Here is a 24,779-nt window from a genome sequence, read left to right on the forward strand (position 1 = left end):
CAGAATTCGTCTGAGGCACTCTTCAAATCCAGTTTTCTCTGTGGAAGTCAGTTTTGCTAGGACATCAACTTTTCTTTACACAATTAATTTGGAAAATTGCTTTATGTTCATTGTTGCTGCATAGTGATCAGCAAAAGTAACTGTGTAGGGAGCAGGTCATAGGAAGGGATTATCGTCTCAGGTATTTGTGAGGTTACATCTAAATAAACGTGTCTATTTTGGAACCTCCTCGAGGTTTGGGAATGCTTCAACAAACTGCCAATAAGATGGTTAATGGCCAGAGCAAGTAGCATGGAAGAGAGGCTGAGTGTTTATATAAATCTCAGGAAATGAGCTGTTCTTAAATACCTGAAGGGAGAAAATAGAGGAGATGGAGGCAGACTTTTCTCAGATCTCCGCAGGGGAAAAAAAAAAATGTTGGAAATTCTAACTGACTGTAAAGAAAATTGAAAAGAAAACACAGAGACTTTAGTTAAAACACTGAGTAGAGTTGCTCCAGTGATGCTGTCAAGCTTCTTGGAAGTTTTTACAACTCAACAAACAAGGTCTGAGCAAACTGATGAAATTTGGAAGTTAACCCACTGTAAATGTGGGGATGGACAGGAGACTTCCACTGTTCTCCCACTATATTTAACATTGATGCAGTCTACCTTTGAATATTGTGGACAGCTATGGGCTCCCTAATATGAAAAGGGTATTAAGGTACTTGAATGCGTTCAAGAAAGGGCAACAAAGCTGGTAAAAGGGCTGGAAGGTATGTCCTGTGAGGAGAGGCTGAGGACTCTTGGGTTGTCTAGTCTGGAAAACAGAAGGTTGAGAAGCAACCTCATTGCTCTCCATGACTTCCTGAGGAGGAGAAATGGAGAAGGATGCACTGGTCTCTTCTTGCTGGTAACCAATGATTGGATGCACATGGGAATGACATAAAGCTGTGCCAGGGCAGGTTCAGACTGTGTATTGGAAAAAATAAAAATAAAAAAATCTTTAGTGTGAGGGTGGTCAAACACTGGAATGGGCTTCCTATAGAGGTGGTTGCTGCCCTGTGCCTGTCAGTGTTCAAGAGGCATTTGGATAATGCCCTCAATAATATGCTTTAACTTTTAAGTAGTTATGAAGTGGTCTGGCAGTTGGACTAGATGATTTTTGTAGGTCCCTTTCAACTGTTCTATCTTAACCTTTAACCTTTCTGAATTATTTTATGAGTCTGATTGTTTCATTGTTGTTTCATACAGAACAATGTTGTATGTCAGCACTGTTGCTGGCATTGAATAATGCCTTTCTTTCCCTCCCTGAAGCTCATTTCATTCTGTATAGTGGTATAAAATATATCCTAAATTGGCTTGGGTGAGTAAGACCAAATGAATACATTGTGGGATGCTGGGGTTGATGCAATTAGTAGGATCAGTTCTGCCAACTAATTCTCTAGGCAGCTGTACAAATATTTGTGGCTAAGGAGTTAATGTTATGGAATTTGTGTGGGAACAAGTAACAGGAGTGTGAAGAGTGTTCTTTCAGGCCCTGTGACAGTTTATACTATTTAAAGATGAGTAAGAATCAGTGATTAGATACAGGTAAAAATGTTCTTTGTAGTTTAACTGGTCCTATGGTATTATTTTCTTTAAGAGGACATTAGTAAATGGCATATTTTTCTTTAAGAGGACATCTCACCAGGTAGAATTAAATGCAGCAATCTACAGCGATTGTTTGTAAGCACTCCATTGTGCTTTTCAAAACCACTCTGTTGGCCAAATTTCTCACAAGTAATTCTGTTCTATTACTTTAAGTTCCCTGCTGCATCTATAGACAGGTAACATATTCTTTTCTTTCCCTGCCCTATAAATATGCCAGCAAGACTTAGAATATCTCATTGCAGGCTTTGTAAATAAGTGTTTTTGTTGTTGTTGTTTTAATATCTTTGCTAAATAACAGAAAATAAACAAATTAGATCTGCTATGCTATTCTTTGTCTGAGAAGTAGGATGATGGTTTTATGGGTAAAGCCACAAGAAAGACTCAGCAAGAGTGTTTGTAGTTCCCGGTAGTGGTGCCAGTTTTGTCTTTGACATTAGAGGATTTAATTCTGCCATTACCAGTCCTTGCCTTCAAATAATAACAAACAGCTTTCAAAATGAGCAAGCACACTGCTCAACAGGGCAGCAGACTTGCCGTATGTGTCTTGAAGCATTCTCAGTAAAAAGGAGGTCCTTTGCTGGAGCTTATGTGTCACATGGATAAAGGAATTAAATTCAGCACGGAGATTGAAGTCTCCTATTATGTTGTGTCTTTGTGCTCCTCTGAGATAAGTTAGGAAATTAACTGAGACTACCAATATAAATTTAGTTGCAATTACTGTCAGTAGCAGTAGTTGTCTGACCCGTCCATTTAGAACAACTGCTTATAGTTGCTTATAATTTCATGCAAGTAATAAATGTAAATATACAATACAGACCATTCCAAAAATAGATGCACAAAGAATACCGCATGCTGTTCCACGTGACATTAAAAAAAAAAAAAAAATTGAGACAAATTTGCATGGTCTAAGACCTAGATCCTTGCTAACTGAAAATAAGTGCTATATTTTATTTTATTTTATTTATTATTTTATTTATTTTATTTTATTAATTTTATTTTATTTTTTTACTTTACTAAGTACCACTGATATTACTGTTATTAAGGGAAACTAAAATTTTAGAGAAAAAAAAAAATCCAACAGTTAAGAGTATGTATCACAAAAGAGCCTGAGATAGAAGTTTTGATTATTTTAGTGGAAATCATGTTTATCATAACTATTAGCTGAAAGCATGATGCACACATCAAGCTATTTAATGTAGAGGGCTGTATTTATTGTTCATTCTGAACTATATTGTATAAATTTGGTTTCAAAACTTGAAGTTGAGTGCCTTGCACAGAATAATCAGATGTCTTGCAAACCATTTCAGGATCAAGCTGTCAGTCTCCCAGGTGTCTATAATGTCCTTGATTCCAAGTCATGGATTTAAATAGCTACATCTTTTCGTGCAGCGAAACAATATCAGGAAGGAAGAATGAAAATTGTGAAAGAAGCTAAAAACAGTTTTGACCTAAGTTTTATATGTATTTCAAATTTCAGAACTGAAGAAAGTAAAATGCACATATTTGACTGGTCAAGCTTTTCTCTCTTTAGAAGAGTTACTGAGACAAAATTGTGTATTCTGCACTGTGAGGAAGACTAATGTAACAGCACTTAGAGACCTTGCAGTTCAGCAGTGGATCCTCAAAGTTTTGCTTGTAAAACTGGACACAAGGGGACACTACTGGTGTATGTAGTCATAAGATAAAATTGTGGCTTTCCACTGAAATAACTTCAAAGACAGAGCATACTCTTGAAGTTCTGCAGCCCTGTAAGCCCTATTTTTCAGAACAATAATCACTTTGCAGAAATGATTACAGTTATCACTACAGTCAATGAATCCTTTAAAATGAATAGTCTTTGAATATTACAGAGCAGTATCTCATAAATCAGATAGGGAGCTTGATATTGCAGTTTAGTTACTAATTTTTGGAAAATAACTACACTGCTACCAGGTATAAGTCAAATTGTATGTATAAAAACATGTATTAACTAGGTTATTCTAGTTTCCTAGTTTTGTTTTTTGTTTTTTTTTTTTTGTTTTTTTTTTGTTTTTTTTTGTTTTTTTTTTAAATCTGTCTTTACCTTTCAGTCTCCATACTGGTTTGCTCAAATAGGAAAATCTCAGGGGAGCAGATTGTCTCTTATGTTGCTTTGTACTTTCTACCTTCTTAAAGAACATGAAACAGAAATTAATTTCTGTCAAAGTAAAAAAAAAAAATAAAAAAAAGAAAAAAAAAGAAATAAGATATTTGTAATGTGCAGGGACTTCGCATGTTTATCCAGAAATTCTGAAACACTAGAAATTCAACTAGAAGTATCACAAGAATGAGATAAACTGTAAGATTTCATCCACTTGCAAATCTGGAAATAGATTTTCTTGACAGATCTTGAATATATTTCGTTTCTGTGGTGCTCTAGAAATATATATGTTAATGAGATTTCTAATCAAGTCTTAATAGTCTTTTTTTACCCTTAGTTACAAATGAGTTTTCAATACCTTTAAGTCAATAGGGTGTTCAAGAACCTGTGAGGGCAAAGAGTAGAGGTACAAAGGTGCCCAAGTAAATTTCTCACTGAAAGCATCCTGTAAAGTGAAACCTTTTGCGTATAGTTATTACAGTAGCAGCAGGGAAGTGATGAACAACAATGCTTCTGCTAAATCATAAATGATTTGCAGAATGCAAATACATTGTCAGTCAGAAGCACATTAAAGAGTTGGAAACTTCCAGCAGAAGAATAGGAATTCATGACAGACAGCAACATGTGAAATCAGGAACTAGCTAGGGAGGCCAAGGAAATGCATACTGATTTTTTTGTTACTCTCCACAGAAAGACAGTAAAAACTCAATTTTAGATCAGTCTGCTATGAACTGATCTAGAAATGAAGTCCTGTGTGAAATTCCTGAGTTAATTTTCATGAATTTGGTTTTCATCATTACCTGTGGAGGTGTTTTTTTGGAGTAACATCTACCAGAACATCCCAAATGGATCTTTTAAATCTTAGAAAACATATCTCAAGTTGTTCTGAAACTGACATTTTGTTTAATTTTATTTGATAACAAAACAATGACTTTTTGAGTATTATAAACTATTTAGAAAAGAAAAAAAGAAGGATCCCTAATTTTTCACTGTGCTCTGGAAATTAGGTTCTTTAAAGTTTTTCAAGTTCAGATTTAATCACAGTAATTGCTACTGAAAATGTTGGCTCATAGACTTTTAGAAGAATACTCTGAAATGATCTTTATTGCCATTTTTTATCACTGTTACTGAGTCTATATATGTTAAAATTCACACATGTAAATAATATTTCAACTTTTATTTTTATGCTTTTGTTCTAAGTGATTAATTATTTTTCCTGAGAACTCAGTGAACAACTGTTCAAGTCATGATAATTATATCATAACATTATATCATAATGTTAAATATCAATGAGAACTACTGACAAGCCTTCAGATGTCATGCATTTTTCTTTCTTCATTTAATATTCAACATACATATTAAGCATTAGAATGTATATTTTAGATTGTCTACAGCAACAAAATATTCTGTGAATAAATTTTTATTACTTTGACACGTCAGAAAAAGTAAGAGACTTGTATTATATGAGATATGTGTGCATAGACAGGCTTTCCTCTTGGAAACAGAAAAATACTGTGCATCAGATCACTCACAAATAGCATTTAAGTAACAACCTGATGCTAGCTCTTATGTGTGATAATGAAGCAGGAATCTCACATGATTTATTACCATTCTTCAAAAGGTTTTGTCTAGTGATGCAGAGTATGACAGCTGGCATGGTATCTAACATGGCCTGGCACAAGCTCAGCAAATCTTTGTTCATGAATAATATCCTAAGGAACAATGTACTTTCATATTTTTGAGCCAATTGCTTCCAAGCAGAAATTCAGTAGATATATAAGGTCTCTTTAGAGATTATAAAAAAAGCCTTGCTGAAGATTTTTAAAATATCTTTCAGGTCATTCAAGACTCTTTTTGCAGTGACTGTTTGGGAAAAATAATCTTTCTTCAGTTCTTATGTCTGAACTGTTCATCAGATTCTTATTGAAACTTCCTGAGTATGCTATGAGTATAGTATGATTAATTAGTAAGTACCAAATACAGCAGAATCTATGTTCTGCTGTCATAAAAATTTGTTTTCATTTGTAGTTGAAAAAAGGTTTTTACTTTTTCTTCTAAATTAATGGATGCTGTAAAGAGAGGCTCTCTAATCCTTTCAGGTATTGAAACACATTCATGGATGACAATCACAAATACAATGTCTGGTATTCTTTGTTATAAATTTATAATGTGTATGCAGTAATAATGTATATATATATAATTTTTTTTCCAGATCTTAAGAATTTTAAATTTCACAATCCACCAGACAAGGTTTAAATCACACTATGAAAAGTGAGTGTGTTGTACTTTTATTTTGTAAGGACTTCCAACACCCTGCCTTTCCATTCCTATAATCACAGCTTCAATTTTTGAAGATAGATTACAATCAAGACTTTTGAAATAACCTTCAGAAGAACAGTACTAAATCTCAGAGATTCTTGGTAAAATAATGACTGTAGGCTGCAGTTGGCTGGAAGGCTCAGAGGTATTTATTCAAAAAGCAGCCTTTCTGCACTGTGGGGCAGGAGACAGGAGGCAAGAAAAAAGGGGGACGGGGGTGGAGAGGGCAGAGAAAAACACATTCCTGTTTGAAGGCAGTTGCCAAGTTGCTCTGCAGGAGCTAGAGCAGCATTAACTTGCTAAGAGATACTCCTTTCTCTTCTTTATAGAAAGGGTTTGGTTATACAAGTCCTGCTGAATACATAATGCCCAGAGCAGAAAAATGTTTTTAATGAGTTACAAAGTTGTGTTTTCATTTTTTTTAAAGTATTATTATTTTTATTTTTTATATATTTCTACAAATAGATGGTATTTGCTTGAGTGATTTCATAAGGCTTAGGGGGAGTTTCTAAGCCAGACTGACATATTTAAATATAAATCTGCATGTTTTCTGATTCACCTTTTCTAGGGCACATAATTTTGAGAAAACTTTCTTGAAAGTTTCCAGGTGCAAGTGGATTTGCTGTCAAATTTAGGTGGCCTACTGACCACATCCTCAAAGCCCCTTATCTGCGACAAACTCCCATTTCTCAAAGTAAGGGATTGACTATCTGTGCTGTGTGTGGTAGCAGGGGGAGGTCTTACTATCCAAAATGTGATTCTGAAGATTTCTTCTCATCACATGGGAAAAAAAAAAAATTGGTCTTGTACTATAAAACCTTTCTCCCGTTGCACCTCTGACATCAGCCTATCACATTTTCCCCTGACTAGGTTCTTCTTTCTTCCTAAAATATATCATTTCCAATTCTCACTGTCCTAGCATGGGAACTTTCCTCATGCCCCATAAATGTTCAGAAACTGTTCAGAAACATGAATGACTCAGAAACACAAGTGTTTCTTAACCCTATAAGATCAAGAGCTCTTCCATAGGACCATGTAGTACACTTATGGACTTATCTAATTATTTTCGGCTTCAGTATTGTTTTTAGGTTATATATAATTCCATTCACATAACAGGTTTCTTTCCAGTTCATAAACACTGTAAATAGGAGTAGATCTTCACTTCTTTTTTTTTTTTTCTATCATTGCAATCTTCATCTCCAGGCTTTAAAGTTCATTTACTTAAGTGCTGTACTGTCCCTGTACTATTTCTTCTGCTCTAGGATTTCAGACGATGTCTATCTATTGAAATGCATCTCTGTGGACTTTAACCACACATATCAGTTCAATGATGCAATGAAATGCCATCTTTACTATATGCCTATTATAGCAGCTTGAGTGAACCAGCATTGCATGAAATAGTAAGAATAACGGCACTGTTGAGTGCTGAATCAGAGGGAAATTGTAAAGTATGCATTTCAACAGAAAAGCCGGTACTTACACAATTTAGGATTTCAGATGGATGTTTACAAACCGTAAACATATTTCTAAACATTTAATAGAAGAAAAGACAGGAGCTGAAAAATAAATTGACATTTCTCCAAACAAGTAACAACTTTAGGAATCATCTCCACGTTACTGTAAACAATGTTTCCAGGTACCAATCCTTCAGTGACTGTAGTACTCCAAATTCTGCATACTCTGGAATACTCTGCATAGCATTTCTGTCCATCCCTCCTGAGCAAAATTTTGATTAATACATTTTTTCCAGTTTTGGCTGAGCTGATTCCATGTTTATCCTTATTAATTGAAAGGATCATCCCTCATTGCTCCATTGGACAGATTTTGCAAGTAGTTCACTCCCAGTTGTAATTACAAGTATTCATTTTTTGTGCTAAGATTTCCTAGGTTCTCTAGAGCCAGTAACAAAACAGTCTGGTGCTCCTGGAAGACAGATTTGGCTTTCTTTAGTATATCAGATTTTGTTTAGTATATCAGGTATAATGAGCCTGGCTAGAACTATCACAGCTCTTACTATCATAATGAATATGCAATTTCACATATTATTATTCTTAGTAGTTTTATTAGCATCAGTTATTTCAGTAATCATTCTTATTAAATGATAGAGAAAATTCATCTCAACAGTGGGCTACTACCACTGTTGCAGGTAACGTAAGTACACAACAGAAAATCTATTAATATAATAGCATTACCTGTCTTCCACATGAACAGTCAGTGCAGAAGCATCTGCTCTGGTATCAGGCTGTGCAGTGCACATGATGGTGCACAGCAGTGTGTAGTTCCAGGGAGCTATGAGCAAGACTTTAAGCATATTTCACTGAAGAGCCTAAGAACTGCAGGATAAATCTGAGGGGGAATCTGGAAATCATGTTGTGAGAAAAGAATAGGCAGGTTCTTACCAAAAATTTTCGTCTTCAGTTACCATGATAGTGTGCCTACCAGATTTATAGCACAAAAGAGTGCTAACATATTGCGTTGAGTATGTGTATGGATATATTTGTGTATACAAATGCCATCTTCCACCTCCTTCTCAAAAAATCTCTATAGAGTTGCATATGCCACCATGTGTTAAGTAATTTTTTTTTTTTTTTTATGGGCTATAAATGACTTGGGCAAGCTGTGAAATAAAACAGCCTGTTCCACTGCACTAAAAGTGGGGGCTCAGTGCTGAATCTCTGTGTGGTAAATGTTCAGTGAGCCACAATTCAAACTAATTGGAATAAAAACATGTCATGTGGTTCATCACCAACACCTATTCACTGTGTATACTTTCCCATGATAAGATGGCTTTATGACAGAGGAAAAAAATAAAAATATTCTATTATCTGAACTTCTAAGAGGGAAAATATCAGTACTTTTTCCACATTGGTTCTCAATTTTAAAGTCTTCTGTTGTGTGTCTAGAAAAACTAAGCCTGTATTATAGATACTTAGATAACATCTATTTCTGAAGTCAACATTTCAATAAGCTTGAGCTGTTTTTCTATATGTCTTTCTTATGATTTAATTTTTTTATACACTTGCATCTGATTTTATCCTTTTATCTACCTTTGAGATTATTGTATTTATTCATTTATTTATTTATTTTTTGAATTTGATCAGACCTCTAAGACTGAAAAAGAATGAAAAAAATACCATTTAACTACATGTCTGCCAAAGCAAATGGGGAAGTTCCTACATGTTTTTTTAACATAGTATGTTTTTGGATCTGTGTTTAAGCATAGTATAACTGGTTTTGCTTCTGCTTGACCTAAAAATTCAAAAGAAATAATAGCAATAAACTTTGTTTTCATATCACACTGCTCCTCAGGTGGTCAGCAGGTGATATTTCCCAACAGAACTATTACTTTTCAGAAATGAAATCTTCAAGTACTTTATCTTCATTGCTTTTATTTTAGCTGTTATTCTTAGAAAATATGTTGTTCTTAACCATAAATTCTAAGCGCTCTGTGTATCTGAGTTTAGGTTGTTTGTTTACATCCTAATTATAAAATATTGTGTTCAAAGGGTTGTTTTCTCTGTGGATTCACAAAATTAGTATACAAAAACTTCTTGGCAGTCAAACATTTCTCTTCTGAATCTGTGCTGCTTCATCTTTCTGATAAATTTAGAATTATCTGATGCTCTTTACTATAATGTTTGTGCAAATTTTCTGCTTTCCTTTGTTATTATCCAGGGCAGTTCAAGAGTAACTTCAGTCATTTCACCCATCTTTAAGCGGTCATACAATTTCCATTATACTTTCATCATATTGTAATATAAGCCAAATTAATTTTAATCCATTTCCTGGTGTTTTTAGTCAGAAGAAGCCAGAATGCTTATTTTCATAAAGTCAAGGAGGCAAAAAGAATAAATAAATTTATTGTGATATTCACATCTTCATATGTATACTTGGAGCCCGAAGGTTTATTATTTTGGCACAGAAAGTAAAGCTCAGAAGGGATTTTCTCATTTCAGACTCTATTGCCTCTTAAAAACTTGCATATCAAGACTAAAAAATATATAAAAATACATTTTTCAGAGAAGAGGGAAAATAGTTTAAAGTTTGTCATCATTTCAATGAGAACCTAAGCAAAATCTAGGAACAATCTTCCCTGTTTTTATATAGGTAGAAAGCATTTTGTGTTCTGACATTGATATAGAAAAAGAACTTGCAGACTCACTAGTACTACTTTAACCAAGTATTTATAATGTATTACACAAGGATCATTGTGGTATTGTGCAAAATATTTTATTGAACTGAGGTTATGTCAAATACCGATTTTTTAATGACAGATTGAAAATTTCTTCCCCCTTTAGCACATTTTTTCCTTAGTGAAGCTTAGATAGAATAGGTTTAAAATACATAATAATCAAGGTTCAGGTTATTTTGTATGTATGTATGTTAAATACTTCTCTTCCCCTCTTCTGTCCATTAGAAAACCAGGGCAAAGTGTGTCTTTCGCCATCTAAATTTCAGACATGCTGTGGCAAGCCATCTTTTATGCAGCTGAATCTGCAGTGTCTGATATTTCTCCTTATGTAAGATGCTAAAATTGTGAAAAGAAGACTGTGAATGTATATTTAGGCTCAGGCACTGAATTATGGCAAAGATGAAAGGGAGCAAAGGCAGCTAAAGGGAATTTTGCTATCTGAGACATGAGGCTGCAGAGTTTCCCTTTTCAGATCCAGGCTGCACCTACCTTTGAAGTTCAGTTAAAGTAGCAAGAATAATTTCAGCCATGGTTTTAGCTTTCTCTCATTGAAGTTATAGAAAATGATAGTACTGTTTGAATATTTTAGCCTCATTTCACTGTCAAAAAATTAGGTTTCTAAATCAAATCTCTCACCTCATACCTGTCACTGAAAAATGGAAGGCACCTCCAGAAGACATTTATCCATCATAAGGTATGTTTGGAGATGCTACTTCTATGGACTACAGAGTCTAGACATGTTGAATTAGACACCAATATTTCCACCTGATTTAAACTGTCACTAGTATATTGTAAACCAAAGTTGAATTTTGAGGAATTCAGGTATTTAAATGTATTGAAGAGAGAATATTATAATAATTAGCTCAGAACATAAGGCTTCCCTTCCACAAAAGTATAAATAAGCAGTGGTATCCAGTAGGATGCATTATGGGAATTAGTTCTGCAACTCTCTTGATTTCCTCAGCCCACTTTTATCCTATATCTGCCTACTTTCCTTCAAATACAGGTATTCTGTATTCACCTTCATCACTGAAAACAATATGTGTAGTCATCTCTAGTCATCTAAATTTGTTGAATATGATATTTACAGCTATGATTTCGCTTCCATTTCTTCAAATGTCCCTATGGTACTAGGGACCAGTCTCACTAAAATACTGAAAAAAAAAAAAAAAACACTTTTCTGCAGAAATCTCTTATCCTCTGTACTGTGAATTCAGTGACTGACCTTAAGAAACTAATGAAACTTTCTCTTGTAGTTCACCTCCTCTAATCTTATTGTCCCAGTAACTTTTTACTTACTTACCCTAGGTTTTGCTACAACATTTTAGAATGCCACATGATGGAAATAAATCCAGCTGAAATTGAATTGGTACATCTGTGATTTTTTTTCATATTTGAGCATTTGTAAAGTACCTGTGTTATTTTCCCACAATTTTTAAAATCACTTCATTTCAAAAGTTTTTACACATAGCATCAGTCCAGACCCAGCAGGGTGTTCAAAGATGAATACAGCCTACAGAGAAAATTGTAACAGTTTTCAAGGGAGGAAAAAATATGTGGGAGAAAGGTGAAAGACAAAAACTAGAAGGTAGTGTAAAGACCTCAAAAGGGCAGAAAAGTTTGTAGCCTGAAAACATTGGGATGCATTTTTACAAAGCTCGTCCAAAGTATTATTTTACAACACTACCAGTAACTGTTGTCACAACAAAAGGATGAAAGGCATTATGAAAGCAAACAGCTGGTACAGCAAGTAACTCAAAAGACATTTATAAATCAAAAAAAAGGGGGGGGAGGGGGACTACCTTAAAAAGGTTGGAAGGTTTGGGTTGGTATGTTGGATTCTTGACATATTTAGTTTTAAACTGATAGTGAATACCCTTCTGCTTTACCTTCAGCTGCAGTTGTTCAACTCTAATACTAAAATGTAAATAATAAATGGTGAGTATTCACAGTAATACTGAATTATTTATTACAGTAAGTAGATGTCTTGCTTTGCTGAAGCACAGCTGTCTATTGGAAGATGGACTTCTGGTTCTCAAGATAGTGTTAAAAGAATCCTGCAGAAATAATTCTTGCTACAACAGCATTCTTTGGTAGACAGAAGATTCTGTTTGTGCAAGCTCCATGGATTGTCGGTGGAGGGAAATGTAATCACAGAATTGTAGAATTGAAGGGGTTGGAAGGGACCTCAAGAGATCATTGGGTCCAACCCCCCTGCCAAAGCAGGTTCTTGAATATCTCCAGAGAAGGAGACTCCACAACCTCCCTGGGCAGCCTATTCCAGTGCTCCATCACTCTTACCATGAAGAGGTTCTTTCGCATGTTGGTGCAGAACTTCCTGTGATACATTTTGTGGCCATAATGTTGGCACGGATCCTCATCAGCCTATTTAGGTCTTATATTTTGTCATAGGATTAGGGATCATATGCTGAAGTCCTGTTCATGTTTACATTATCAAAGCAGTACATTACTCTCTTTAAAATATACACAATTGCAATTAATAAAACAAAAAAAAATCTCAGTTAGTGAAGTGGGTGTTATTGTCTCTGAGATCAGGCACAGAGAATAAGTCTAGGATCACAGAGAACTAGTAAGAACTAGGCATAGATTTTAGCCTCTCTCTGATGATTTTCCATATTTACAGTTCCCCTTGCAGCTCTGTACAATTTCCTTTTTCAAATCAGGTTCTCAAGAACACACCTTCTTAGATTTTATGCCATGGTACTACAAATTTTGATCTTCTAAATATTATGATCATACCCTAATATAGCTGAAACCAAAATGCTATTGATTTAAGCAATACAGCTACATAAGCAGCATTTGAGTTGCTCAGTTCTGGAAGACATTGTGTGTCATTACATAGTGTTAGAGATAACTATAGCTGTACCATTTCCAGGTCACTAGATATCTATGAGACAAAAGGTGGTAAAATACTGCAAGGAAATACCCATATCCTGTCAATGAACAATACACAGAGCTCTCAGAAATTCATTAGTTTAATCTCTCAGGGTATCAAAACAGATAAAGACCTAAGGAAATTAAATTAGATCTAGCAAAAGAATTCTTTATTTTCGATCATATGTCTATGATGACGCTATGCTATTACTCATCTCTTCATCTCACTCTGAAAGATTATGGAAATTCTGAGGTTTATTACGTACACTTTCAGAATTATAAATGCAACAGGTTCAGAAGGAGCTGTACTTCACATTATACTCAAATGTTTTTAAGGCAATTTGGGTGACAGAGCTCATTCACTTCATTTTACTAGTAGGGAACGCATTCCCAAAACAAGACAAGTACCAAATACCAGCTTCCTCTGCTGTAAAAATCTGTGGAGGCTTCTTATACCCAAACCTTCCTCAAGTGAACATGCACAGAGGAGCATCATACAGCATTATAACTGACATTCGTACTGTCACAGAATTTTCCTCCTTGGCTGATTCCCTGATGCAGATTCCTTGATTTCCATGTTGATTATTTTAATTTTCTCCTGGGATTCCTTTTAGCACAGACCAATTTGCTCTTTCTAAGACTGAGTCCGGTTCTGGAGGCGGCATGCTCATCTCTCAACAGAGTGGAGGACGTGTTTGTTTCCTTGTGTTTTATAACAACTATCAGCACTAACACAGCTAGTCCTGCACCACAAAATGCTCCATTTTCTTTTCCATTCCATATGACAACTTCATGCTGTCCATACACCAACAAAATCAGGCTACAGTAAGAAACTAATTATCTCAGGCTCTCCCTGCCTATCATCAGAAAATTAACTTTCGTGTTCCTGGACCACTAGGCAACATAATGGTGATCAGAAGACACAGGTGTAATGACAAAGCAGTGTGAATGTGTTTGGTTTTCTATAGAGGGTGCTTGTTTGCAGCAGTCAACTGCAAGATGCTGCTGTGCACCAATATTTGGAAACCTGAGATTGCTCTCTAGGAAATACCTAGATTGCCTTCAGAAATGTGGATGTAACATGAATATTCATAATCAGAAAGTGTAGAAATAAACCTCGCCTGCTGATCAATAATGTGCAATACTTTGTTTTCCTATTTCCTGTGAATAAACAGTACAATTTTCCAGTAGGATTTGAAGACTGTCCCTGTAAGAGCATATATTCTTTACATTCTTACACTTTAAAATGCATCCATCTCTCTAAGTGCACACAAAAGGAAAAATAGGAGGAGCAATCCTGCTAAAAGAAACTATGGCTATCTTTGCATCTCATGTACATGCATGGTGGATAAGGCATGCTAATCCTGTAGACTGTAGCCACAAGTGTAGGAAAGTAAAGCTGGTTTTGGTTTATAGTTGGCTTCTTGTTCATTTTTTTTGCTTATTTTCTTTGTCATGCTTATTTTTTTTCTAGCATCTCAGTTCTTCAATTGCATAACAAGATGATTTGGGTTTTAAAGAACTTATATAAAGAAAATCATAACTCAAAATTAACATTGTCACACTCAAGAAGTGTTTCAGAAGGAGTTTTCTGTGACTCTAAATCCTTTGGCATAAAGTTCAGGGCTCTGGCAAGCTCCAGAAGTGCATTTTCTGCCTATTTTAGAAACAGTAATTGTATTATATACTTCTTTTGGAAAACTGAAAATTCTGGGCAGTGTTTGTATATATCTTTATTATCTCTACTATTTTATTTCTAATTCAACTATGTTAATATTCCAAATCACTAGACTGGAACAGAAGGATCTTGTATTAACTTATGCACCACCATGGGACAAAATATCTATTTACGTATTTTCTTAATTCTGTTTTCTGGCCATCTGGCATCCATTCAGCAAATAACTCTAGCAGATGCTCATCATGTAGCAGCATTTAAACATCTTTTATTTAAATTTCCAGGTTTAACCTACTCACCCTTGATACATCTATGCTGATAGACATAGTCAATCTCAGAAGGCAATTCAACTTATTTTAAGATAAATGTGTAAATCAGCTCAGATATTTAAATTTAGACAATCAAACCAGACAAAATTCATGCCAGTGAAATTTATCTGGTCATTTAAATGTATTGCTGAATGAGCCTTGATAACATGGACCAATGGAAGACAGCTATTTACTGCTGTCTTAGGTAATTTGGGTGGGCAGCAGGCATATGATCAAAGGGTTAGGGCAGCACTATCCATAGTAATCAATCCTTGGAAGCTGAAATTTAATTTATGATTTTTACTAAATTTCAAATAGAGATGGTCAGCAGTACACAGTGATACATCCTTTGATTTACAGAAGTAGTCATTTAAGACTAATAACAGAACTAGTTAACTTTTGACAGCATGGAGTGTGATAGTTCTGCAAGAGTAACAGATTGTTTTTCCATCCCAATGGCAAATTCAAACCTCTAAGCTTCTCAAAATACCATGTAGTAATTTGGTTAATTAACCATTTTATTTGCTAATGGATTTGTATTAAGTTCTGTCCCTTAAAAAGAAGTGTTCTGTCATATATATATATTAAAAAAAAAAAAAAGAAAAACTACTGAAATGTTTAATCATAGCTATGTATTTGAACACTTTTTTAGCTACTGTTAATGTGTTCCTAAAGTGAACACAATACTGTTGTCTTCTTGCTTTAATATCAGTAAGTTTGTGTTTGATAAGTATGTGAAATGTAAAATATAACACAAAATCAGTTTGTATATAGACTGTCCCTGTCAATATTTGTTCCATCATATGTTTGTGTAAAGCAATTATACTTTTTGTTTGTTTTTCCCTCCAGCAATTGACTGTTGGCTATATTAGAAAGCATTTTTTTTAATATGTTATTATATGGTTCTTAGCCTCTGTGATAATCCTAGTTTGCACCTGTTTCATCTGTAATTCTTTTTTTTTTTTTCAAGCAAATAGTAATATTTAAATTTTAAATGTTTTACCACTGTTTTAGAAAGCTATATTAGTGCTTTCGTAAAAAGATATTAAATGCTTTTTAAATTGTAGCATTTGCTTATCATCATGCAATCATTATCAAAATATCCATAATAAATTCTATTCATACATCAATTATTAGTAATGTTTTCTAAAATTATAGAAAAATACAAAAGCTTACACCTGAGCACTACATTCTGAGCTATTCTTACCAGTGTAATCCTCAAGGTCATCACATTACATGACATCCCAAGCAACATCATTTCTGCTTTATCAGTCAAAGTTCATTCATGTCCACCTTGGCCAGCTGTGAACTCTCTCAACAGCTCATAAACAGCCCTATATTAACATTTTCCCTCATTATTTTGTTTCTTATATATATATATTCTTTTTTAATATTTATAATAAACAATGTATGTATATTACATATCTATATAATATATATCTTTGTAAAGAACTAAATCCACAGAGCAATGTAGATTTGAGTTACTCTTATGAACCTGTCAAAGGACAGATGTTGTGAAAGTACATGTAAAAGAGGAAAAATGTCAAGGAGTGGAAGGAAGATGAATTTCTCCTGACTATTCAAAATTCCGCTAGGATTTAAAGTGGTGGATTATTTTAGTGCAATGTATCATAAAGCTGGTGGCAAGGCTTTTTCCTTGCATTCTGTGAGATAAATTAAAATTAGTATGGAATCACAAGAGAGCTATCATGCTTCATGTGCTCACAGCTGGAGATCACTTTTTTCCCCATGAGGCCTAAGTAGTGCAGCAGGATTTTTTGTCGTAAAGAGTATCTGGGGATACAGAATAATCTATGGAAAATTTCCACATACTGAGACATGGCACTGGAATTTCACATTCTTAGCATTTCTCCTTTTTTCTAGTTTTCAGAGTCACAGATAGCATCCTACCTACCTTATCTCATTTTAGGTTGAAAGCACATGTAAGTGAAAAAATAAAAATAATAATTTAAAAAAAAAGTTGCTAAGGTAATCAAGAAAGATATCTTATCAAATACTGTGACTAAATCTTAAAGGACAGAGAGGGAATAAGGTAAAATAAATAACCCTAGAAAATTTCTTAGGGAAGGCTGTGGTTAACTATAGATTGCCTGAAACTAACATTAGGTTATGCTGGAGTCTTTTCAAAGTCAGTCATTGGAGTCAGTGCAGGAACTGATATTGATTAAAGAGGCATACTTATGCAGTATCTTTCAGTCAGATATATCACAGTGTTATTTAGTAGTTTATCCACAATACAGAGGATTTTATATTTATTTATTTATTTATTTTCCTCTATCCATTTCCAGTCAGTCAAAATCCACAGTTTAGCCAGATTAGACCCATGAGGCACTCAGCATTTTCCACAGCAAGGGCATTAAAACTTGATGACACACCTGATGGAACCAATTAATGAAAAACAGACATTTTTAGCCTTCCCTCTTTTGATCCCAACAATCTTTGTTGCTACCATCAAAAGCTGCAGACTCCGTTCTCTTTGCACAAGCACATATCAGAAAGGAAAATCCTACCACTGCATGTTCAAACATATAGGAAGTTTTTTTTTTTTGAATTTTAAATATAATGAAAGAATCACTTGCCTACTAAAAGGTTCTTTTCCACCTTATAGACTATGGGTGAAACATTGATCCAGCTGAAAGCCAATTGCAAATTTGTTATTGACTGTAACTAAGTTAGATTCCAGCTTCAATTTGTGAGGAAGGTTGAGGGGCAAGGTTGTAGCTGTGATTATTTGTAATTAATTTTTCTTCATGATCCCCAAAAATATTTTATAGAGGAAAAACAGAATGTACAATTGTTCATGGATATCTGTGAAATAGCACCTGGATTCTTTAGTGAGAGATTAGTTAAATTTGGTTATGCACTTAAGATACATGCAAGTAATCTCTAAATTTTGCCTGGTAGCTTTCTACTCTTTAAGAAAGAAGGTTCTTCAAATGTATCATAATTACTTAATTTCTTCAGAATTGCTTTGCTCCTTGCAACATCTTGGAACCAGCATCCAGAATTTCCTGGTAATGAGTTAAATCTTCAGCATGCTGTCACCAGAAACTAGATCCCAAAGACTTCCAGAAGCTTGACTGTTTTTCCACTAATGTCTAAAGGGAAGAGGGAGGTGAAAAAATATTTTACAGTAGCAGAAATATAGATATAGGAGCATAGACGCTATTACGGCATGATGCTATTATAGATGGCATTGTGATGTCTATAGTCCAAGACGGACTTGGGCTCTGCTTTTACCACTGCAGTTGGAGAACGTAGCCCTAGTGTGCTCTGTCTGGCCTAGATATAGTTTTGCAGGGGAAAGGCAAAACAGCTCTGCCTAAATTTCATTCTGTGCCTATCTCTATCTCTGGACTGATTTTGAGAAATATCCATACACTGTAGAAAAAATGGGCTTGTATTTTTGCCCCCATAAGAAATAAAAATAATAATAAAAAAAAATCAGTTAGTTAAAGGTCACAGTGAGTACTTTCCTTTAAATTATGTAAATAATATTGCTCCATACAAGGAAGGAGGTGAAATGCTAACTTCACCAATGTCTTAATTCATTGCCTTTCAGAATACTTTTCAACACTGTATTAAATATTGTTTGTTTGTTTTAAAAATGAGATAACTTCTGAATCTTGTAGTAAAGTCTTCTGAAAAGGTGATTTGTAGTGATCATTACATAACTTGTTATGACTTTCAGTGAAATTTATATTCTTTTGAACAAAGCTCCTCCAAAGCAAATACATTCTGAAGCACGTAATATGTTTATGCAAGTGTACTGCATGTATCTACAATTTGTTTATCCTAGCAAAACATTATCTTAATACTCCTAAATATATAATCTGTCATAAAACAAACAAACCAAAACAAAACAAAAATGGAGAAACAAACCAAAAAAAAAAATCAAAACCCAAACCAACAACGAAACAGAAATTTTGACCTCTTTCCACGTTATTTAAGGTACATTCATTTTCCATTTACTTTAATGAGTTTTTTTTTCTTTTTTTTTTTCTTTTTTTTTTCTTTTTTTTTTTTTTTTCTGATCTTCCAGGTAAAACACAGGTTATGGGTGAAATCAAGATTGCATTAAAAAAGGAAATGAAGACAGATGGAGAACAGCTGATAGTAGAAATCCTTCAGTGCAGAAATATCACATACAAATTTAAATCTCCAGATCATCTACCAGGTATTACAAAGAAACCAACTTCACAGTACTATTAAAACATTAAGTAGGATGTATCTGAAGTCTTCTAACAACACCATTAAATTGGGAAAGAAAATTGCTTTCTAATCAGTATGATATATTCCATAGGATATCTTTTGAAGTGTTCTTTGCTTCTATGAATAACTTTAATGAAAGTAAAATTATTTCATAGAAGCAAATTAACTCTCAGAAGTTAATCTTTTTAATGTACTTCTGATTCTTAAAAATAAATCCTTTTTTAACTTGAATAAAAATGGTAACTCCTCAGGTTATAAAAGAACAATGATAATTTTGTGAAAATTTGTATTTTGTTGAAAAAGCTTACTAAAATTAAAACATGTTAGTAATAATATTTTCATACACACATGAAGACAGCAAGTTATTTTTTCTTTTTATGACAACGTTGTAAATACGAAGTAATTTCCTTGGATTTAGTAGGGTAGATCCATTTTTAAACAATGTAAATGAGGCCAGAACATGGCTCTGTAGAGCAACTTGTTCAGTTTCTTCTCAATATTCCCCCTGCACTGAAATCATTAACAAAAAAGTTTATTTAGAAGGTTTTGTATTTAACTTGTTGAATTGCTGTTGAATTCCACAGACCTGTATGTGAAGCTGTATGTTGTCAACATCTCTACACAAAAGAGAGTAATTAAGAAGAAAACCAGAGTATGCAGGCATGACCGAGAGCCTTCATTCAATGAAACATTTAGATTTAGTTTGAGTCCTGCTGGGCATTCTCTTCAGGTAATTCTGCATCTTATTAAAACCTAATTTTGTATGTTGTCCATGCTGTGTTATGGGCATTTGAGATCAATTTCCTATCCCAGTTGTCTGCTGAAAAGATAAAAATTACATAGGAAATAACACTATTATGTAATAATGAGAATATTAAGAGGGGGGAAACTTAATATGATTATTTAATCCATCACCTCCCACACTAAGGAAGAATATTTACAGACCAAATCTGAAAGTTTAAGGTTTGACCTGTTCTTAAAATCCCCTAGAGAAGGAAATTATGTATGTCTTCCAAAATATATTTTTCTATATATTTGGAAAGTTTAGTGTATTATCTAATTTAAATATGCCCTATTTTTATTCAGGCTTACTTATCCTTAAGTATCCTCACAGAGCACACAGGAAAATGGATAACCATTCTTTTTATTAAAAAAAAAAAAAGTCTACATACAGAAATATTTCTCCTCTCTCTTTTTCTAGACTAAATAATTCAGATTTCTTAGATATGTATGTTTCTTAAATATTTTTTTTCATTCTTTCATCATCATCTTTAAAGGTTGTGGTGCCTAGAATCAGACACGATAATACAACAATAAATTCAGACATTGTAGAATCACAGATTATGCCAAGCAAATATTCCCTGTGTATGTTTGTAAAGGGGATTTAGCTCTGTGTATTTGTATTTTTTGTCTGTGGCACATCAAATTATTTTATTTTATTTTATTTTATTTTATTTTATTTTATTTTATTTTATTTTATTTTATTTTATTTTATTTATTTACTTAGGTGGGAATTCAGGAATAGTGCTTATTGTGTTAAGGCAGATTTGATCACTTGGTTATATATGGTTATTTGGAAGGGTAGGATTCACTTTATCTACTTTCATGAACTTTCACATCAGTAGATAGCTAAACCAATTACTCAGGCTTCATCTAGTCAGTGGAGACAATTCTAGATGATGGACAAATCTTAAAAACAAATGGAGGGAATGGTTGGGTGTACTAGCATCTGCCAGGTATACCTTTAAATCTGGATGACTGACTTAAACAAGACAAATAGGTTTTGATTACTAACCTTAGATTGGATATCTACATGCCTACATTATGCTTATTGGTTGCATTGTTAAAATTAAAACTAAAATGGAAGTTGCTTAGCAAAAGACACCAACACAAATAGATGCTGTTTTCCCTGTGTTAAGGCATTCTAACATGCTTATTGATTAAATAGGTTAAGTATATTTATTAAAGATGTTAGATGTTAAACGTGAAAATCCAGAGTGATCAATAAAGTCTTGTCAAAATTTAAGAGCTAACATTCCTGTAAAAACTATGCTTCCAGTGGTAGTTCAAAGGGTTGAACACAATAAAGAAGAACTGAGTCCTGAGGGAAAAAGAGCTATCAAATTGTTAAGGAGTAAGGTATACTAGGAAAGTAGCCATAGGAACAGTCAGCCTGAGATTTAGCAACATTTCCTCAGAAGTATTTTAATATATATATATATATATATATATATATATATATTAAAAAAAAAAAAAAAAAAAAAAGGCTTTATGTTTTTAATTGTCTTTTATATAACTGTCATGGAAATTCACTTTCTCTGTCCCTGTGTCCCTGAGTACAGAACTGGAGGGTCTCAAGAAAAACTAGCAAACAGCAACTTTAAAACAAGAAGTTACTTCTTCATGCAGCTCTGAGTCTGAGCTGTAAAATCTATCACAATAAGTTACTCTGAATGCTAAATGTTTTCATGAAACAAAGTACCTGGAGAAAATGATTGGACAAATTCATGGGAAAAATTTGTTGTAGACTATTAACACAAACATGCTACTTGTGAGTCAGGAAGTCAATGATCCATAGAACATAGTAGGTATCTTGGGAATGTTCCACTACATGATTGTTCTACTGTGCATACGCAATGTACTGCCTTATACATTTTTTGGAAGCAGAACACTTGCCTAAAGAGATCTTTGGTCTGACTCAGTACATCTGTTTTATATATTTATCATGCTTATCAGTCAATCTGTTCCTACTGGAAAGCATGAAACTGGCTGATTTGAATGCTGAATTTGAGAGTGATGAATATGTAGGGTCAAAGAGATGCACATTGTCAAAAGAGATTTGGACAAGAAGGAAAGGAAACCAAAACAGAATGTAGAGAACAAAAATGGAGCTAGGAGATAGGGGAAGAAAATAAGACAAGGGAGAGGGAATAAGAGGAAACTGAACGTGGTAATCATATAAAGAAAGAAAAAAAAAAAAAAAAAAGAGAGAGAAAAAAAAAAGCTAGACTTGGCTGGTCAAGAGTATTGGGAATAAAAAAACAAAAACACATTTGAGCATTAGAAATTGAGACTAGCTCAATCAGGATAACAAGGCTGGAATTTACAGCCTAGAGCAGGAAAGAAACAATGCTAAGAGAAGAAAATCTAAAGAAGACAGATTTTAGGGATCCAGCTGGGAGGAATGGAGAAAAGAATCAAGGACAGAAGTGACAGAAAATTTCTGTTAGAAACTTTTTCTGTCCCAAAAGTGTTGATGTGACAGAATCAAAACATTTTGACAAGTTTCAGACAGGCATTTGCCTCAGCCCCTGGCAGCTCACTTTCTTGATTTCCCTGTTCCTTGGCAACCCACCTGGGACCCTTCTGGAAAGCACTGGGCTCTTGGATGCTTTGCCTTATTCCTAGCTGGCTTCTGTCTGACTAGCTGGCTGCAATTAGAATTACAGAATGTTCTATGTAAAGGTAATAAAAACAAACAAACAAACAAACAAACAAACAAAAAAAAAAAAAAAAAAAAAAAAAAAAAAAGAAGAATGTTTTTCACAGATGTTTTGCCAGCTTCTGGTCCATCCACACTTTCAGGAGACACTGAACCAAGTGACATAGAAAGCCGCTAGTAAAAGACACAGCTACCTGGTTTCCCCAGAGACAGGCTTTCTGATGAATGCAGCGGGGTTCTCTAATAGTTCTGTGCCTGTTGCTCCCTTATTTGGTCCTCCCTCATCAAAACTGTTGACTGAGACACATGGATGTGTCCAAGCTAAGTATCTTATGTGCCAATTGATATTAAAAGTGGCCAGTGAACTGGGAAACTCATCCAGGAAAATGACTGTAAATTTCTTTCTCCCTCTTTCTTTTTTCTTTTTTTTTAATTTTTATTTTATTTATTTTTTATTTCTTTCTATTGAAAAGTTTGCAATTTTTTACTTAGTTTCCCAAATCACAATGGAAAATGTTCAGAAATGTTAATATTCTTGATTACCAGAAACTCTAGCTCTACTGTTCTGTTAAATGTCTATGTAGTGTATGGTCTTGAAAATCTCTGTGGAGTACAAACTTCTTCAGTTCTGCCATTCTTCTGCTGTTAGCCTAGATATATGAAACCAAGCAACAAAATGCCCCATTTTCTCTCCTGCTTGTTCACATGGAGGGTGATAGCCTCCTACTATTATCAGTTACCTCAGTTGCTCATTGCCTGAGCCCTGCTCAGTGACTGTGAATATTACTAACCTGCTGCTAATCCTATCATGGATATCCATTTTTAATAAGTTCTTTTTCTTTTTGGAAAACAGTTGATAAAATATAAAAGTATTGAGATTGTTAATTTGGTTAATCAAAAATTAATAAATGCTAGAAATTATCTGATTGATAACTCACCCCTCTGAAGCATATCTGTTATTAAATGTATTCTTTCCATAAACACCTAAAAGGAACATATAAATCCAAAGAATTAATCAGGTCATAGAATCACTTAAGTTGGAAAAGATCATCTAGTCCAACTGCTAACCTAGCACTGCCAACTCTACAACTACACCCCATCCCTAAGCACCACATCTGCACATCTTTTGAAGGCTTCCATGGATGGTGACTCAACCACGTCCTTGGGCAGCCTGTTCCAATGCTTCACAACCCTTTCAGTAAAGAAACTTTTCCTAATATACAAACTAAACCTCCCCTGGAGCAACTTGAGGCCATTTCCTCTTGTCTTATTGCTAATTGCTTGGGAGAAGAGACTGACACATATCACCAAAGCTTACTTTTAGAGGGTGATAAGGTGTCTCCTGAACCTCCTTTTCTCTAGGCTAAATAACCCCAGTTTCTTCAGCCATTCCTCATAAGACTTGTTCTTCAGACTTTTCACTGGCTTTGTTGCCCTTCTTTGGACATGATCTAGCACCTCAATGTCCTTCTTGTAGTGAGGGACCCCAAACTGAACACAGTATTCAAGATACAGCTTCACCAGAGCTGAGTAAAAGGGGACAATTATTTACCTAGTCCTGCTGTCCACACTATTTCTTATACAAGCCAGGATGCCATTGGTTTTATTGGTGACCTGGGTACACTGCTGGTGCTTATTCAACTATCAGCCAATTCCCCCCTGGTCTCTTTCTGCCAGGCAGCTTTCCAGTGACTCTTCTCCCAGCCTGTAGTGTTGCACTGGGCTTGTTGTGCCCCAGGTGCGGGACCTGGTATTTGGCCTCAGACCATCAATCCAGCCTATCCAGATCTCTCTACAGGGCTTTCCTGCTCTCAAGCAGATCAATACTCCTGCCCAACTTGGTGCTGTCTGCAAACTTACTAAAGGTGCAGTTGACCTCTACATTCAGATAATTAATAAAGATATTAAAGAGAACTGGCCCCGGTACTAAGCTTTGGGGTATGCCACTTGTGACCAGCTGCCAAC

At 34.5% G+C, this 24,779-nt stretch overlaps 1 protein-coding gene across 6 annotated transcripts in view; it reads left to right on the plus strand.

The window, feature by feature from the left end:
- The window catches only part of PCLO (piccolo presynaptic cytomatrix protein), a 361,590-nt gene that overhangs the window by 330,078 nt on the left and 6,733 nt on the right, over positions 1–24,779 (plus strand). For all 6 annotated transcript variants that reach the window (XM_027459987.3, XM_027459975.3, XM_027459963.3 and 3 more), the window contains 2 exons: positions 19,203–19,337; positions 19,957–20,102. In XM_027459987.3, coding sequence (XP_027315788.1) covers positions 19,203–19,337; positions 19,957–20,102 — 281 coding nt within the window. The remainder of the gene's footprint in view (positions 1–19,202; positions 19,338–19,956; positions 20,103–24,779) is intronic.

The sequence above is a fragment of the Anas platyrhynchos genome, chromosome 1, assembly GCF_047663525.1.
Source record: "Anas platyrhynchos isolate ZD024472 breed Pekin duck chromosome 1, IASCAAS_PekinDuck_T2T, whole genome shotgun sequence".
Classification (NCBI taxonomy): domain Eukaryota; kingdom Metazoa; phylum Chordata; class Aves; order Anseriformes; family Anatidae; genus Anas; species Anas platyrhynchos.